This window comes from Engraulis encrasicolus, chromosome 10, assembly GCF_034702125.1.
Source record: "Engraulis encrasicolus isolate BLACKSEA-1 chromosome 10, IST_EnEncr_1.0, whole genome shotgun sequence".
Classification (NCBI taxonomy): Eukaryota; Metazoa; Chordata; class Actinopteri; order Clupeiformes; family Engraulidae; genus Engraulis; species Engraulis encrasicolus.
The window spans coordinates 25,282,285-25,298,521 of record NC_085866.1 but is presented as its reverse complement, the minus strand read 5'-3'; the positions used below and the strand labels follow the sequence as shown (position 1 = coordinate 25,298,521).

Below are 16,237 nucleotides of genomic sequence, written 5' to 3'. Positions count from 1 at the left end.
GCACATACCTCACAAGTTACTTACACAGGCATTAACATTGTATGTATTAGTGCAATAGGTAACACTAAAATAAAGTCTTACCAAAAAAAGGCAACACTTCAACACTTAGAGAGTTCTCTGGGACTGAATACAAATCCAGAGGATGTTAAATTGACTCTCTGAGTGTTTAATTAACACTAAGTTTATTTGAGATGTATGACGTTCATTATGTCTTAGACTTACATCAAATCTTACAGTTTCATCAGACATCAGACCCTCTGATGAAGACGGAATCTCATCGTCGAAACATGTCAGTTTAAAAGATAAAAGCTAGTCTGAAACATGTCTGAAACAAAAGAAATCTATAAGATTTGACTGTGTTTGTTTGTTTTTTCACTGTGCGCCCAGAGACAGTATAGCACCATTACAAAAACTCTGGGCTATTGTGACTTCACTCAGTTCACTTTGCTCACATCCTTCCCTCGGTACATACAGTGCCCTCCATAATTATTGGCACCCCTGGTTGAGATGTGTTTTTTAGCTTCCAATTATTTTATTTTTTTTCTAAATAATATGGGACCTTAATGGAAAAAAAGAGAAAAATCCAACCTTCAATACAAGTGCATTTATTCAGTGGGGAAAAAATCCCACATAAAGAAATAATTATTTGACATCAAATAATGTGTGTCACAATTATTAGCACCCCTGGTGTTAATATTTTGTACAACCCCCTTTTGCCAACAAAACAGCACCTAATCTTCTCCTATAATGTTTCACAAGATGGGAAAAGACAGAAAGAGGGATCTTCAGCCATTCCTCTTTGCAGAATCTCTCTAAATCATCCAGAGACCTGGGTCCTCACCTCTGTACTCTCCTCTTCAGCTCACCCCACAGGTTCTCAATGGGGTTGAGGTCAGGGGACTGAGATGGCCATGGGAGGAGCTTGATTTTGTGTCTGGTGAACCATTTCTGTGTAGATTTGGCCATATGTTTAGGGTCATTGTCTTGCTGAAAGACCCAGTGACGACCCAGCTTCAGCTTTCGGGCAGAGGGCAACAGATTTTGATTTAAAATGTCCTGGTATTTCAAAGCATTCATGATGCCATGCACCCTAACAAGGTTCCCAGGGCCTTTGGAAGCGAAACAGCCCCACAGCATCACTGACCCACCCCCATACTTCACAGTGGGTATGAGGTGCTTTTCAGCATGCGCATCTTTCGTGGTACGCCAGACCCACTTAGAGTGTTTGTTGCCAAAAAGCTCAATCTTGGTCTCATCTGACCAAAGCACACGGTCCCATTTGAAGCCCCAATACCGCTTGGCGAACTCCAGACGCTTGCGTTTATGATTGTGAGTGAGGAAAGGTTTTTTCCGTGCATGCCTCCCAAACAGCTTGTTGGCGTGTAGACAGCGCCTGATGGTTGATTTGGAGACTTTGTGACCCCAGGATGCTACCATTTGTTGTAATTCTGTAACAGTGAGCTTTGGAGATCTTTTGATTTCTCTTACCATCCCCCTCACTGTGCGTGGTGGCAAAATAAACTTGGGTCCTCGTCCAGGCTTGTTTACCACTGTTCCAGTTGATTTGAACTTCTTAATTATTCCTCTCACAGTGGATATGGGCAGCTGCAGTTGAGTGGCAATCTTCTTGTAGCCTCTGCCTGACCTGTGAAGGTCGACGCACATCTGCCTCACTTGTATGCTGTGTTCCTTTGTCTTTCCCATGTTTAAGAGTGGATAAGAGAAATGGCCTCGGTGTCACGTCATATTTATACCCCAGGGAAACAGGAAGTGATGAATTACTAATTAAATGTTCCTACATACTCTGGTAAACTTTGTAAACTACTGTAGAAATGACAGAAATGCTTCAATTATATTTATTTCCTGGGAATTGTTAAGGGTGCCAATAATTGTGGAACAGGTGATTTAATGAAAAATAATTATTTTTTAGTCAGGGATTTTTTTTATTTTCTTACAATTCATTTGAGTTGAAGGCTACATTTTCCTACAATTTTCAGTGTGACAGTATTCTTCTGCAATAAACACTGAATTTATTTTAAGGCTTTTAACACATCTCAAACAGGGGTGCCAATAATTATGGAGGGCACTGTAAAAGAAAACCAAAATCAGTCATTTCAACTCACAACATTACGTAAGCTGTAATAGATTGGGTTCTCTTTCCAGTGAAAGCCCCACTTGCCAGAAATCACTTATATTATCTTGTTGCGACATTGGTGTGCAGGGCAGACGTTATCAGACGTTTCCTTTTGCTTTCGAAGTGTTGCTAACGTCAGCCTACCTGGGGTTGTTAATCTCGTGTCCGGTGGTGCTGGGTAGGGCAGTTAGTGGTGGAGGAGGAGGAGGAGGTGGAGGAGGAAGAGGTGGAGGAGGAGGAGGTGGAGAAGGAGGAGGAAGAGGTGGAGGAGGAGGAGGTGGAGGAGGAGGAGGAAGAGGGAGCAGAGAGGCAAAGGAAGGTGGGCGAAGTGTTTGTGTGTAGGGGGGATTAGTATAGATGGTACTAGCAGCTGTGTAGAGACACAGAGACTTGGTGGTGTGTAGCTATGTGTGTATATTGAGTGTGTAAGTGTCGTGTGCGTCTGTATTTGAGTATACTTATGTCTGTGTGTTACTGTGTTTCAGTGTGTGTGTCTGTGTTTATGTGTATGTCTGTGCCTGTGTTTGAGTATACATTTGTCTGTGTGTTACTGTGTTTCAGTGTGTGTGTCTGTGTTTATGTCTGTGTGTGCCTGTATTTGAGTGCTTGCGCACACGTTTGTCTGTGATTGGGTGTGTGAATGAGTGTGCGTAAGTACTATGTGTCTCTGAGTGTGTATGTCTCTCTGTGTGTATGTCTCTGTGTGTGTACTTCTGCATGCCCTTGTGCGCTCCTTGCATGAGTGTGTATGTGCGTCTGTGTTTGTTTGAATGTGAGTGTGAGTTCGAGTTGAAGGAACGTGTGTGTGTGCGTGTGTGTGTGTGTGTGTGTGTGTGTGTGTGTGTGTGTGTGTGTGTGTGTGTGTGTGTGTGTGTGTGTGTGTGTGTGTGTGTGTGTCTGTTGTGTTCTGTGTGTGTGGAGTGGAGGGGGGAGGGAGAGGGGGCTACAGGAAGTGCCTTGACCCCGTGTCCACCCCTTACCCGCCCCTCCACCCACCACCAGCACCACCCCCCCCCCCACCCTGTGGGAGTCCAGCCTACCGCAGATCAGGCCCCTAGGCTCCCTCCTCTCTCTCGTTCTCTCTCATTCTCTCTCATTCTCTCTCTCTCTCTCTCTCTCTCTCTCTCCCTCTCTCTCTCTCGCTCTCTCTCTCGCTCTCTCTCTCTCATTCGCTTCTCCCTCTCTGTAACCTTGTAACCTCTCCTCTCCCTCTCCTTTTCCTCTCAGCCCCTCTCTACTCACCTCTCTGTCTGTCTCTCTCTCTCTCTCTCTCTCTCTCTCTCTCTCTCTCTCTCTCTCTCTCTCTCTCTCTCTCTCTCTCTCCTCTCCTCCTTTTTTGATCAATGTATCTTTATTGAACTTTAAAAACGATTGTATACAAAGCAATCAAAATAAAGGATTATGACTAAATATCCCTCTCCTTCTTCTATTCCTCTCATCTCCCTCTCTTCTCTCGATCTTGCTTCTCCCTCTCTCTTCTTGAGATCTGCAACCTCTCCTCTCCATCGCCTTCTTCTATTCCTCTCATCTCTCTCTCTCCTCACCTCTCCCTCTCTGTGCTCCCTCTCTGTGCTCCCTCTCTCTTCTCCTCTTCTCTCCTCTCGCTCTACATCGCTCTCTCCTCATCTTTCCTCTACTCTCCTTCTCCCTCTCCCTCATTCTATCCTCATCTTCTCCCCTGCTCTGCTCCCTCTCCTCCACTCTCCTCCCAAACTCCCACTCATCTCATGTCCTCTATTCTTTACCTTCCTCTCCTCTCCTCTCCTCTCCTCTCCTCTCCTCTCCTCTCCTCTCCTCTCCTCTCCTCTCCTCTCCTCTCCTCTCCTCTCCTCTCTTCACTCCCAGCCCTGCAGAGCATTGCTCTAACCCCAAGGGAGAGAGCGAGGGAGGGAGGTAGGGAGGGAGGGAGTGCAGGAGGGAGGCGCGCTCTCCTTCTCTCCTCTCCCCTCACTGGACAGCAGGAGAAATGAGCTGTGGAGGGCCCGATGGGTCGGCTGGCCTCCCTCATGATGGTCTGCGAATGCTGTTTGGGGGCTGGGGCCCGCACAGGCACAGACGGGGCCTGTTATTGCTCCCACGCTGCGACCCCCCCCCCCCTTCTTCTCAGCACCAACACATTCAAAGTGTCAAACAACGAGAAATGTTTTTGGGGGGAATCATGCCTTGTTATGGATGGGGTTGGGGAATGTTTGGAAATGTAACTATACAAGGAAGCGTGAATTTTCTTTTCTCATTTCTGATTTAGGAGCTTGATTGAATTGACATTGAATTAAGCACAATGTTTTTGGGGGAGTGAGCTCTGGTGGGAGAAAGGGGGAGTGTTTGGAAATGAATAGGTATAACTTTTTTTCATTTCTGATTTAGGAGCTTCAGTTGAACTGACGTTGAATTTGACATATGGTACTCTGTCCATTCGCTGAGGCTTTTGACCTAGAAAATGTTTTGTGTCTTCCAAACATGGTCTTTGTAGGCTTTAACCAAAGGGGATCAAAGTCTGTCGAAATTCAAATCCCTTCTCTCTCAGTTAAGAAATTGCGGGGTGGGGGTGTGGTGTGTGTGTGTGTGTGTGTGTGGGTAGTCAGTCAGCGTCACTCACTGCAATATGTGACAGTTACATGTCCACATATCTCATGACACAAGAAGAACAGCATGTCTTTGATCATATAACTCCAGTTAGCGATCCCACCCACCCCATCTCCATTCCCCTCCCAACGCCCCCCACCCCACCCTAGCCCTCCCATAATAAGATCCATCCGCCTGCCACTGCCAGCAATCTGAGCACCAGAACGCCAGCCACATGGCTTCCCCCAGTTCCCAGTTTACTCTGTGTGTGTGTGTGTGTGTGTGTGTGTGTGTTGGGGGGGGGGGGGGGGGGGCACGATTGTGCTTCTGGTGCCCAGTGTGTGGTGAGTGTGTGGGTGTGGGTGTGTGTGTGTGTGTGTGTGTGTGGGGGGTGGGGGGGGGGGGGGGGGGGGGGGGGGGGGGGGGGGGGTGGTCACGAGTGTGCATCTGGTGCTCAGTGTCTGTGTGTGTGTGTGTGTGTGTATGTGTGTGTGCATGTGTGTCGCGACTCGACTCGACTCAACTCAACTCGAGTGTGCATCTGGTGTACAGACCCAGCGGATACACACTTACTCAGGCTTCCAGCGAGCACTCCCCCCATCCCCCCATCCTCCCACGTGCTGACGCCCTCATGCACTGACACACTCGCTCACTTGTCGGCTATTTCCTGGCCTCTGCCGAGCCACCGCAAAGAGGGCCACGAGAAATGTTGCACCTTATAACTTTTAATATGATCAGCAGCGAACACTCACAGCAAGTGGCCATCAAGTTATTCTTGGTTGGAGGTGGTGGTGGGGGCACATAATTGTTTTTTTTCCCTCTGGGTTATCAATGATAAAAAATATCATTTTTTAATCATCCAATGTTATTATAATAAGCTATATAATATATAATAATATAATAAATAAATACTAATAATAAATGATCTAAATGATCATGTCAGATCCTTAAAGTAGCTGTAAACTTTAGAGTAATGTTTTCATTGTTATAATGATACATTATTATTAATTAGGTCTATAATATTTATTATTATTATCATTATTATTAATAATAATAACAATAATGATTCTATCTATCTATCTATCTATCTATCTATCTATCTATCTATCTATCTATCTATCTATCTATCTATCTATCTATCTATCGCCTTAGCCTAGCCTATTAATTTAATTAATGTGGGCCACACGTCTAGCTGACGTTTCATCATCATCACCCTGAGAACAAATTGTTAGCAGACCTAGAGGGCTAGTACGTGCAGCGCCGAACAGAGATGACGCCGAGATGTGTTACATTCGTGGTGTCTTTAAGACCACGGGTGGAGCTACGTCAGAGGGCCAGTACTTATAAAAGCTCTCGGAAACTTCACAGACAGAAAGAATGGAGCTGAAATAAATGCCTTTAAACGGACTATAACGCGAAGACCGTCGGCAGCTTTCCAAGAATATCTGCCAGGACAACATTTCTACCAACGATTCGTAAGGAAAAGGCTTCCCATTTCCAGATGTTTTCGAACTGGTGAGAAGGCACGATCAGTTAGTTTTGTTGACAAGATGTTGCACTAAGTAGTCAGGATAGACTACCAGATCAAGAAGAACGTCTGTAGGCTAAATGCACACATTATATAGCCTACACACATGAAGCCCATAGAAGAAGGTTGTCTGTTGCGCGTAAATGGTTGATCTTTACTATTGAAACATTTATATGCTCGGCGGACCTTTACTGCGTAATTTGACTTATTTCACCGTCTCGTTTGCGTAGCTTGTGCGAAAGGAATAGCCTTTTCCGCGGGCCGACCATGAATGAGTAAAACTAAAACCCAATAAAGTGGCGTGAGGTCAGTGGAACGTTGAAAGGATCTGGGACACAGCGGCTGCATATCATTGCCTACGTGCTAACCGGAATAATTATGGGAAGGGATGAGTCCTACCTGAGTCACACACCATTATATGGTCAGCTGCTACAATGTAGCAGGGCGTGTGTGACAATGACTACTAGTGATGGACTTGCTCTTCAGGTTAAAGGGGGTGGGTGGGGGTGGAAGCGGATGTCGAGTGCTTAAAGCAGAATATAGCTATTTTGTGTCTAATTCCGGTGAATGCTTTCAAGGATTTTTGTGAACTGTTTAAATTGTCTGACAGAGTCAGCAGCTTTGATTTAGACAACTCATTTGGAACACCTGTTGAGGCAACAGGACACTTGTTGCTGGATTTTTGTCTCCCTCTCTTGATTGAATAACAATGTATGATAATTAATACTATAGTGGTCTATTAGGCCCACTGCTCTAGTTTATTACTATTTTACTACTGCTTTACTTCTAACCTTCAAATTGTCATTAGAGGTAGGCACTAGAGGTTGGCAGGACTGTAGTAGTTCTCTCACTGCACTCCATTCACAGCAGTGTTCTCTCCTTAAAAGGTGAGGCTGTGGTCATCACCAAGACTGAACATTTGACTCTGTTTTCTTTTCTTCTCTCCCCCCTTCTTCTTCTTTTGCCAATACCTCCGTTACCCCGGATGTCTCCATGGCAAAAGCTAGAGCTCTAGGCCCCATGGGAGAGCTCCTGTCTGATTTCGAAAATGCGAGGGCTTCTCTTTACAACAATGATACAAAGGGCCATTCATGAAACCCCCAAAGTGCGGCCATTCATACACGTTGAAGTTGTTTGCTAGTAGAATTGATTATTGCTAGGTTTCCTCTTTCTTGTTCTTTTCTCTTGCCTCCCTCTCTCGTGATATTCGACTGGGTCTGACATTGTGGTTCACCGCATGTGATGTGCGTTGCACAATGTACCTGGGTGTTTTATTAACCTTTCAAGGATGTGGTCCTTAGTCATGTCTCAGAGAAAAATCAGTACAAGGAATTTGTTGTGTCATAGACCTTAGATATTTGACAGTCACCATACAGTATACTTACTGTGTGTACAAAACCACGGTATGCACAGTATTCAGCAACTTGTTGTTTATTAACATTGAGTTAACCCCTTAAGACACTGCCCCTGTTATAAATTAGCTGTTACCAGAATGGCCGTGACCAAGTCGTAATGTGTTACTAAAGGCCCTGTACGTGTAGTACTACGGTAGTAAAAGTTTTTTTAGTGACTATTACAACACTCAAGTGGTGTGTGTTAAGGGGCATCAGGGATTGATTATTGGCTTTTGGCTCGTTGGCTTTAGATGCATAGATTCTGAATCTTGACTTGATAGACTTGATAAGCTATAAGCTATAAGAATAAGCATTTTCTAGCAGTAGTAGTAATGGCTAGCAGTAGTAGTAATGGCTAAGTGGCTGGTAAGTTGTTTTTTCTACCGACCAAACAGAAATGTCACCAGCATTTTGCCGGTTGGCTGGTGTTAATTTAGAGCCCTGGCTATAACTGAGATCAACAAAGTACGAGCAACTTAAATCTGAAACATCCAACACATTTTATGAGAAGGAAGGCCTCCTGTTTACAAATGCGGAGCCCTTCAGTTTGAGGCTGGTCTTGCAGGAAACGTGACATCTTTCTTAGTTCTAGGTGCCTCTCCCTTTTGGGGACTCGCTAGAACTATTACAACCAACAGAGACAGCGTCATCTTAGCCATTATGCTCCGAAATGGATGTACTACAGCTGCTATACATACAACAATGTATCTCAGCACTGGAATTAAGCATTTGGTACACTAACATGTTCAACATAACTGATTTGTATGCGACCTATTCACTGACTCAACTCAACCCACATATTTTTAACTTCCTCTATTGTGTAGAAGTAAATATCGGAATAATAGACTTTAATGTTTCTTTTGCCATGTCACTATAGGCTGGTATTCTTCAATAGGAAGCTCAAACAAATGGTGATTTATTACAGAGGTGACTGTGCACGAGCATGCTTTTGTGTGTGTTCGTGTGTGTGTGTGTGATCTAGGGAGGCTCGTGTTTAAAAGGCTGGCCTGGGGTGGGAGAGTCACAGGCAAAGTCATTCCGAGCGTTTGTCATTCCACAGTCTGTAGGGCCGCGAGCAGACATGTTGCACAATGTTGCCCTGTTGAAAGGGCGGGATGGGAGCCCGCGCTGCAGAGAGAGAGAGCGAGAAAGAGAGAGAAAGAGAGAGAGAGAGAGAGAGAGAGAGAGAGAGAGAGAGAGAGAGAGAGAGAAGGATAGAAAGGAGAAATAGAGAAGTATACGTAGCAAGAGAGACAGAGCAAGGAAGAGAGAGAGAGAAGGGTAGAGAGTGTATGAGATAGAGAGAGGACATGGAGAGAGAGCAAGAGAGAGAGAAGGAGCAATAGAGACAAAGACAGAGAGAGAGAGAGAGAGAGAGAGAGAGAGAGAGAGAGAGAGAGCAGCGTAATTAGTGTGGAGGCAGGGAAGGCTAGGCTAAGCTGACTCTCAGGGCCTGAGAGAAGAGAGGGAATGAGAAAAAGGCGGGGGGGGGGGGGAGAGAATGAGAAGAGAAGGAGAAAGAAGGGGAAGGGGGGCCATTCTACAGCATGGCCACTGGTGACCTCAGGCTTGTGCAATTACCATGCTTCAAACAAGTTGCCCTCAGTTTTGATGTACAAAGGGTGGGGAAGCAGAGGCGAGCGGAGCGGAGTGGAGCAGGCGAGATGAGCGGGCCCGGGGTGACTTCTAGGAAAGTCTTCCCCTCTTCCTCTCATGTTACGTACGCTTGTTCATGTATGTGTGAGTGCGGGTGCACAAGTGGGTGTAATTTTGTGTGTACACACGTGTATGTGTGTCAACCAATGTGTGTGTGTGTCTGTAGGCAGGCTTGTGTGGAAACGGTGTGTGTGCACGTACGCTTGTTCATGTATGTGTCCGGGTGCACATGTGGGTGTAATTTTGTGTGTATGTGTGTCAATGTATGTGTGTGGGTGTCTGTTGGCATGCATGTGTACACATTGGTGTGTGTGTGTGCATGTGTGTGTGCATGTGTGTGTCTGCTTGCAGGGGATAGGTCAGGACAGGAGAGTCTTCTTGTGGCTAGAGGGACCCATTTGTAATTTCTCCGAAATTCAAAATCGTTTCGTTTAAAAAAAAAAAATCATTTCATTTGTTCTGCAGGTTGCCCAGAGTCTGTCTGTGGTGATTAGGAGAAAGTGGTGGACGGTGTTTCGGCTGGCTGCCTCGCCACTCGTATGATGGTGGATTTGAAGAATACTGTCTTCTTTTTGTTGCGAGTTTGAGACACCACTGATACATGGAGGTGTGTTGGAGCATGGCCACAGCCAAACCATTCTGGGATCCCCATGAAACAAACGAGTGAGTTTTTTATTTTATTTTACCGTCTCATTATTTTTCTTTTTCTTTTTTCATTAAAGAAACCGTTCAACGAGTTTTAACGAGCCAGATATATCTACTTGACTTTGTCAACAGGAGGGACTTAATATTTTACATTTCAATTCTTAACAGTGTTATTGAGCGTGCTCTTTCTTAATTCATTGGTAAAAGTCTTTGTTAAAAAAAAAAGTTCCAACACATGAGCAAATGTGTAATCTAAGGTGTAAAACATGTATACACTATTATTGGAAAGACGTATACATTCTATATTATAAGCTTGCAAGAAAGTATTAAGTTTGTATGTAAGTCTAAATGATAAGAATGATTTAACTTTTGCACTGTTTTAAGGAGTGTGTCCCGTGTCTGTTTGCAGTTTGTACTTTTGCCTTGATGCCGAAACCATGGAGCAGAATTTCAGAGCGCAGTACAGAGACTCCTCTATGGGATTTGAGGGTAAGAGCCGAGGGGGAGGGGAGGGGGCACAGCTTGCTCTTATTTTCTGTTTGGTTTGTCAATGTTTAACTTTGTCGAGGCATCCGGACGTACGGTGGTGTGTGTGTGTGTGTGTGTGTGTGTGTGTGTGTGTGTGTGTGTGTGTGTGTGTGTGTGTGTGTGTGTGTGTGTGTGTGTGTGTGTGTGTGTGTGGTTTGTCTGGTCATCTCGTTCCCGAAGAGTCTGCCTTGCTCTCTCGTGCCGGATGTTTTCTGAGGAAGTTTGGAAGGTTATGGTGAGCTTGCAGAGGATGTCACTTGTCTTGCTGATAAGTCATTTCCAGAATAACTAGAATGTTGAGACTGGTGGCAGTTAGTTTTGTATTGGAGAGAGGTCGCTGTTTATCTCTCATGCTGAACGTCAGCACTTTTAGACTTAAATATAGGTCGAAGATTGGTATTGTCTGTTGTGGGGTTTTCTTCTCTTTTTTGGTCTTTTTTACTTTATTTATGATGGGACAGTGAAGGTGGTGGCAGGAAGCGAGTGGGAAGAGCTGGCAAAGGATCCGGGCCGGGAATCAAACCCGGGTCAGCCGCATGGTAGACTAGTGCCCTACCGTTAGGCCACGGCAGGGTCCTGTTGTGTGTTTTTCAATACCTTGCTCCAACACAAGGTCCCTTTGAGGTCTATGTAAATGTGATTTGACTGGACTTGATTTCTCAGAGTCTCAGATTTTCCTCCATGTTACGTGATTATATGTTGCTATTTTGAAACAAAACGTAGAATTTATATTTGGATGCAATAATAGTCAGACAGTATATTTCTGTTTTTTTAACTTCCTTTATTGTTTCCAAACATACATTCAAATGGTCTTCTTAGGTTTCTTAGTAAAACCTCTGAGTTTGTTAGTTTGAGGTTTATATAGTCATAAGGACTGCACGTGCGCTGTGATTTTCCTTTGTCAGTTACTTCAGAATTTTCAAGCATATATAAGAGGATTCAACAAAAAAGGTTTACCCCATACTGCTTAACTTTACAGATTTTATTTTGGATGTTAAGTTGCAAATAAAATCTGTAATCTGTTAAATTATTTGCGTAATTGTAACCACCTGTTCTACATACAGTAGAGGCTGTGCATAGAATTTCAAGACTTTCTTTTGGACATACAACTTTCTTTTGGACATACTTTCTAAGATTTCTCCATACCATAAGCGGTGTGACAACATTATTTAATATGTCAGTGCGTTAAAATGTTTAACATTTATATTTTGCCATTTCCATGACCTAATGTCATTACATGTATCAGCCCATGCTTCGCACTTCTTATCTGACTGGGAACATCAAGTTTTCTCACTCCTTTTTTTTCTTTTTGTAAGATATTTTTAGGCTTTTTAGGGCTTTTTTGCCTTTATTAATAGGAAAGTGGAGATTATGACAGGAAGTGATTGTTAGGAGAGACATAGGGAAGGATCGGCAAATGACCCGGGCCAGAACCGAACCCGGGTCGCCGGCATAGTAATCCAGTGCCCCACCATTAGGCCACGGCAAGGCCAAGTTTTCTCATTCCTAACACGCCTTCTCCTTTTCATCCACAGAAGCCTCCATGTTAGGCCACGCCGAGGGTGACCAGGTGGTCCCCTCCTTCAAGAGACTCTCAGTATACGAGCAACAACAACACCACCACCACATTCCCCCGCACGGTCACGGTCACCGCTCCTCCAAGCGAGCCCCCAAGCCTCTGCCCCCTCTCCCGGACCCCTCGGACCTCTCCTCGGATGAGGCGGTCGACAGCGAGGTGGAGTTCTTCACCACCAGCATGGAGGACGATCGGCAGCGGCTGATACCCGAGCACCACAGCGGAAACAGCAGCTCCAAAGCAGCCCTGTCCTTCCGCTACGGTGTGCCCGGTCGGCGCAGCTTCCGGGGCTGCGGCCAGACCAACTACGCCTACTTCGAAGGGGGTGCCGCCGCCGCCAAGGGATCTTGCCTCAGTGCCCAGGGACAAGAGAAACTGTACGGGCACGGACATGGGCACGGGCACGGGCATGCTCACGCTCATGGGCACGGGCACAAGCGGGAGCAGAGGGAGCCGCCAATGCTGGTGCCCAGAGAGTGTGCCAGCCGCCAGCCGGACCGACCGCAGCGCCGGTTACGCCGCACGCACTCGGGTCCCGCGGGCTCCTTCAAAACGGCCGGCCTGCGCCTGTTTGGTCACGGCGCCTCGTCCTCTTCAGCAGCAGCATCAGCAGCTGCCAATAACAATGCCAACAACAGCAGCAGCAACAGCAGTGGGGCCACGAAGCAGGACAAGCCCGAGGTGCCCCCGCGCGTCCCCATCCCCCCCCTCCCCGCCAAAAGCGCCGAGCTGCGGCAGCGCTGGTCCACGATGGTCCCCTCGCCGCCCCCCCACGACGATGACGGTGCCGACACCGACGGGGGGGACAAACCCCCTGAGATCCCCCCGCGGGAGCCCATCCCCCAGTGCCACGTCCCCCGGCCCTACAGCCCCAAGAGCCTGCCCATCTACGTCAACGGGGTGATGCCGCCCACGCAGAGCTTCGCCCCCAACCCCAAGTACGTGAGCAAGGCTCCCCAGCAGCACAGGACTGCATTGCACGAGCCACACTGCACCAGCCCTACTGCCTCGGGTCCGGCTCCGGGTGCGGGCTCAGGCCCAGGTGCGGGTCACAACCCCTGCATCCTGCCCATCATGGAAGATGGCAAGAAGGCCAGCGCCACCCACTATTTCCTGCTGCCCCACCGGCCCGCTTACCTGGACCGCTACGCCCGCTTCTTCAGGGAGAGGGACTGCGAGACGGACGAGGGCGCGTGTAGTTGAGAACTGAGAGATTATTTTGGAGACTGGACTCAGTATTAGATTGTAGGACTGGAGCTCAGCACACACACAATAGCGCACACCGAGAATGCACACACGTGCACGCACGCAGACACACACACACACACACACACACACACACACACACACACACACACACACACACACACACACACACACACACACACACACACACACAAACGCACACACACACACACACACACACCTTATCCGTCCACTTGATGTTCGTAGAAAAATGACAGGGAGCTCTTGAGAAACATTACTATTATTGTACCAACTCTTTTTCAGCTCCGTACAGACCTGTACTACTTAAGTTTATTTACTGAACAAAACTGACATCACTTTTGCTGGAATTTATTTGGCCTATACTTTTTTTTCAACCCCTTTTTTGAAGTATCATCGGCCAGTGTCACATCTTCATTTTTTTAACCTTACCCTTACTGCAATATCATGATAAGTATTAGATTTATGCTTCACGTTGTATTCAGTTTTTTTGTATTGTACTGTTTTAAGATGTCAGTTAAGTGTTTACTAGGTGCGTGCATGTGTGTGTGTGAAAAAACTGGTATGAGCTGGTCTTTTACCAAAACGTTGTCACTGTTGTCCACCAGACTGCTACACAAAACAAGTATTTAAGTATGGTGCTTTGTTTGTCAGTAGTACACAGTATTTTGTGTAAGTTGCGTAATGCAGTTGTACAAAAACCTCTGTGCCTGCCTACCGCTTTTCATGGTGGGATTATCAAGGTAAACACCGTGAGCCATGACGAAGGTGTTCATCTGTTGTATAGTACATTAGTAGCAGGGCGATAAATTAACTTTTGTCATCACTAGTCAAATTTGGCTGCTAGATATTAATCATAGTAGCCAAACATACACTCACTCTGTCAGTCAAGTCAAGTGGCTGGTAAGTTTTCTTTATTACGAGCCAAACTGAGTGTTCATCAGCATTTGGCTGGTTGGTTGGCACTGGCAGGTGTTAATTTAGAGCCCTGATTATTATTATTACTTATCACTACTGATCCTGAAATATGCACTTGGAAGTGGATATGCTTATATGCGTCTGTGTTTTAGGTAGAGTGTTACTTTTTTAAGTTGTCCATTGTCAAAATGTATGCTCCCCATTCAAAAATGTGATATTGAATTAAATTAAATTATGATCTAATTATAATTAATAAATTAAATTAATTCATTAATTATAATTAATTTAATGAAATTTACTGATCTGACTTAAGTACAGTAAGTTTTACAGCCAAACGTACATTACTGGAGAAGACACACCTTTTCATGTATGAAAAGTCACATTTTCTCGGTCATAATGAATACTTAGAAATTGATGGTGGTAAATATTCATGAAAAACACAACATTTGTGAAAGGGCAGCAAAACAGTAACATACTCTATCTTTAAGGTACATAATTGTTTTGTTTTCTTTTGCATATTTATAATGTCAGGCAAATGTCAAGTGCACACAAAGTTGCTTTTGCAAGTCATGCAAGTTGCATAATTTGTTGTTTGTCTGGATGTCCTTTTCTATGTACTGCAGGTTAATGGTTGACTGCTACAAACATTCTGTTTTGTAAATGCGTGTGTGAAGTATAATGTATGTCTTAGTGCACGAATGCGTGGGAGTGGGGCAGGGCTTGGAGTAGTGGACTGACGAATAATCTGAGTTAGTTCCAATAGTGACTGCATTATACTTAACTACCTTAAAATCTGTGCTGCCGAAAGCTGTTTGTGGAAAGAAACGACCATTTTGCCTTCTTAATGTGACTCATGAACTTTCATGTTCCTTGATGTGTCTGCATTGGGCGTTTCAGGGCCCAACTGAAGAAGACTTACTAGTTGTATAGTATTTTTCTCCCCATATCTGGTTAGATTTTTATCAACTTTCTACAAAAATAAGATAATATATTCTAGACATTTGCTATTCCTATTTTGTTTTATTTTATTTTTGAGGTTTCAGCTGTTTACATCAGTCCTAATAATATTTGTGTCTGTCCACACAGTGAAGTCTTCTTACATCTTAAATGAAGGAGTGTGTGTTTGTAAGAGCGTTTCATGTCTGCACATACATGTACTATTACCCCTTCTGTTCGGGGAATGTTGTAAAACATTATTATCCATGATCTATTTAAAGTAATAAAATAAAGTAACTTATCATTAAGCTATTCTCAAATGTCAATATGTTTAGTCTTTTGCTGCATTCTGGTTTATATCCCTACCGGAAATAGTTGGCCCGGCAACGGGGCACAAATGGGTATGTTGTCCCCATGCCCATTGAATTCGGAGGCCCAGAATTGAGTTGTATGTATTGTGTAGGGGGCCCTCTCAGATGACTCTGTCCTAGGCCTAGCGAAAGCTGTCAACAGCCCTGGGAAGGAAGTAGTTTGATATCAGGGCTGAAGAAAAAGAAAAACACAGGCATTTGCTGATTGTGCTGCTGGGCGTTAGGCCTGGCTTGGTTTGTCAGGCAGGCCTCTCCTCTGTGTCTATCTCCATGACAAGATAACCATGAAGGCCATGTCACTAGCAATGGCCTGGCAGGCAGTGTTTTGCTTATCTCTTGTATTGCACTCTCCCACTAATATAACAAGTCAGCTTTTGTGAAATCTCTGCAGCATGATAATCATGATGTCTACCAACTAAAGGGGTCAGGGTAAGCAAGCAAGTGCTAATGTTTTAAAAATATATTTTTGTGGTCTTTTTGACTTTATTTATGATAGGATAGTGAAGGTTGTGACAGGAAGCGAGTGGGAAGAGAGAGACCAGGAAGGGCCAGCAAAGGACCTGGGCTGGGAATCGAACCCAGGTCAGCCGCATGGTAGACGACTGCCCTACCTGTTGACCATGGCAGGGCCCACACTAGTGTTTTCAACTGCAAAATGCATCCTGGCCTGGACATTTTATTTTATTCTTCAGGCATCAGGGTTATCTGTCAGACTGTTTTTTGTTTGTTTGTTTTTTTTAACTTTGTAGAAAATTTTGTCCCTCA

The 16,237-nt window shown here is 45.1% G+C and overlaps 1 protein-coding gene across 3 annotated transcripts; it reads left to right on the top strand.

Annotated features, from left to right (window-relative positions):
• Window positions 1-5,917: 5,917 nt before the first annotated feature.
• LOC134456860 (ERBB receptor feedback inhibitor 1) lies at window positions 5,918-15,375 on the top strand. 3 transcript variants are annotated; one of them, XM_063208462.1, is made up of 4 exons: window positions 5,918-6,211; window positions 9,740-9,937; window positions 10,329-10,408; window positions 11,983-15,375. In XM_063208462.1, exons 2-4 carry the CDS (start codon window positions 9,876-9,878, stop codon window positions 13,224-13,226), a joined length of 1,386 nt encoding a protein of 461 aa, XP_063064532.1. In that variant the 5' UTR covers window positions 5,918-6,211; window positions 9,740-9,875; the 3' UTR covers window positions 13,227-15,375. The 3 variants fall into 3 exon arrangements, with proteins under 3 accessions (XP_063064532.1, XP_063064533.1, XP_063064534.1); XM_063208463.1 differs by lacking the exon at window positions 10,329-10,408; XM_063208464.1 differs by lacking the exons at window positions 9,740-9,937; window positions 10,329-10,408.
• The last annotated feature ends 862 nt before the right edge of the window (window positions 15,376-16,237 follow it).

What these genes read in the sequence shown, in the direction of transcription:
- LOC134456860 (XM_063208462.1), top strand. Translation starts at nt 9,876, where the DNA reads ATGGAGGTGTGTTGGAGCATGGCCACAGCCAAACCATTCTGGGATCCC. An exon ending in GATCCCCATGAAACAAACGA is followed by an intron (nt 9,938 to 10,328) that starts GTGAGTTTTTTA and finishes GTCTGTTTGCAG; the next exon opens with TTTGTACTTTTGCCTTGATG. An exon ending in CTCCTCTATGGGATTTGAGG is followed by an intron (nt 10,409 to 11,982) that starts GTAAGAGCCGAG and finishes TTTCATCCACAG; the next exon opens with AAGCCTCCATGTTAGGCCAC.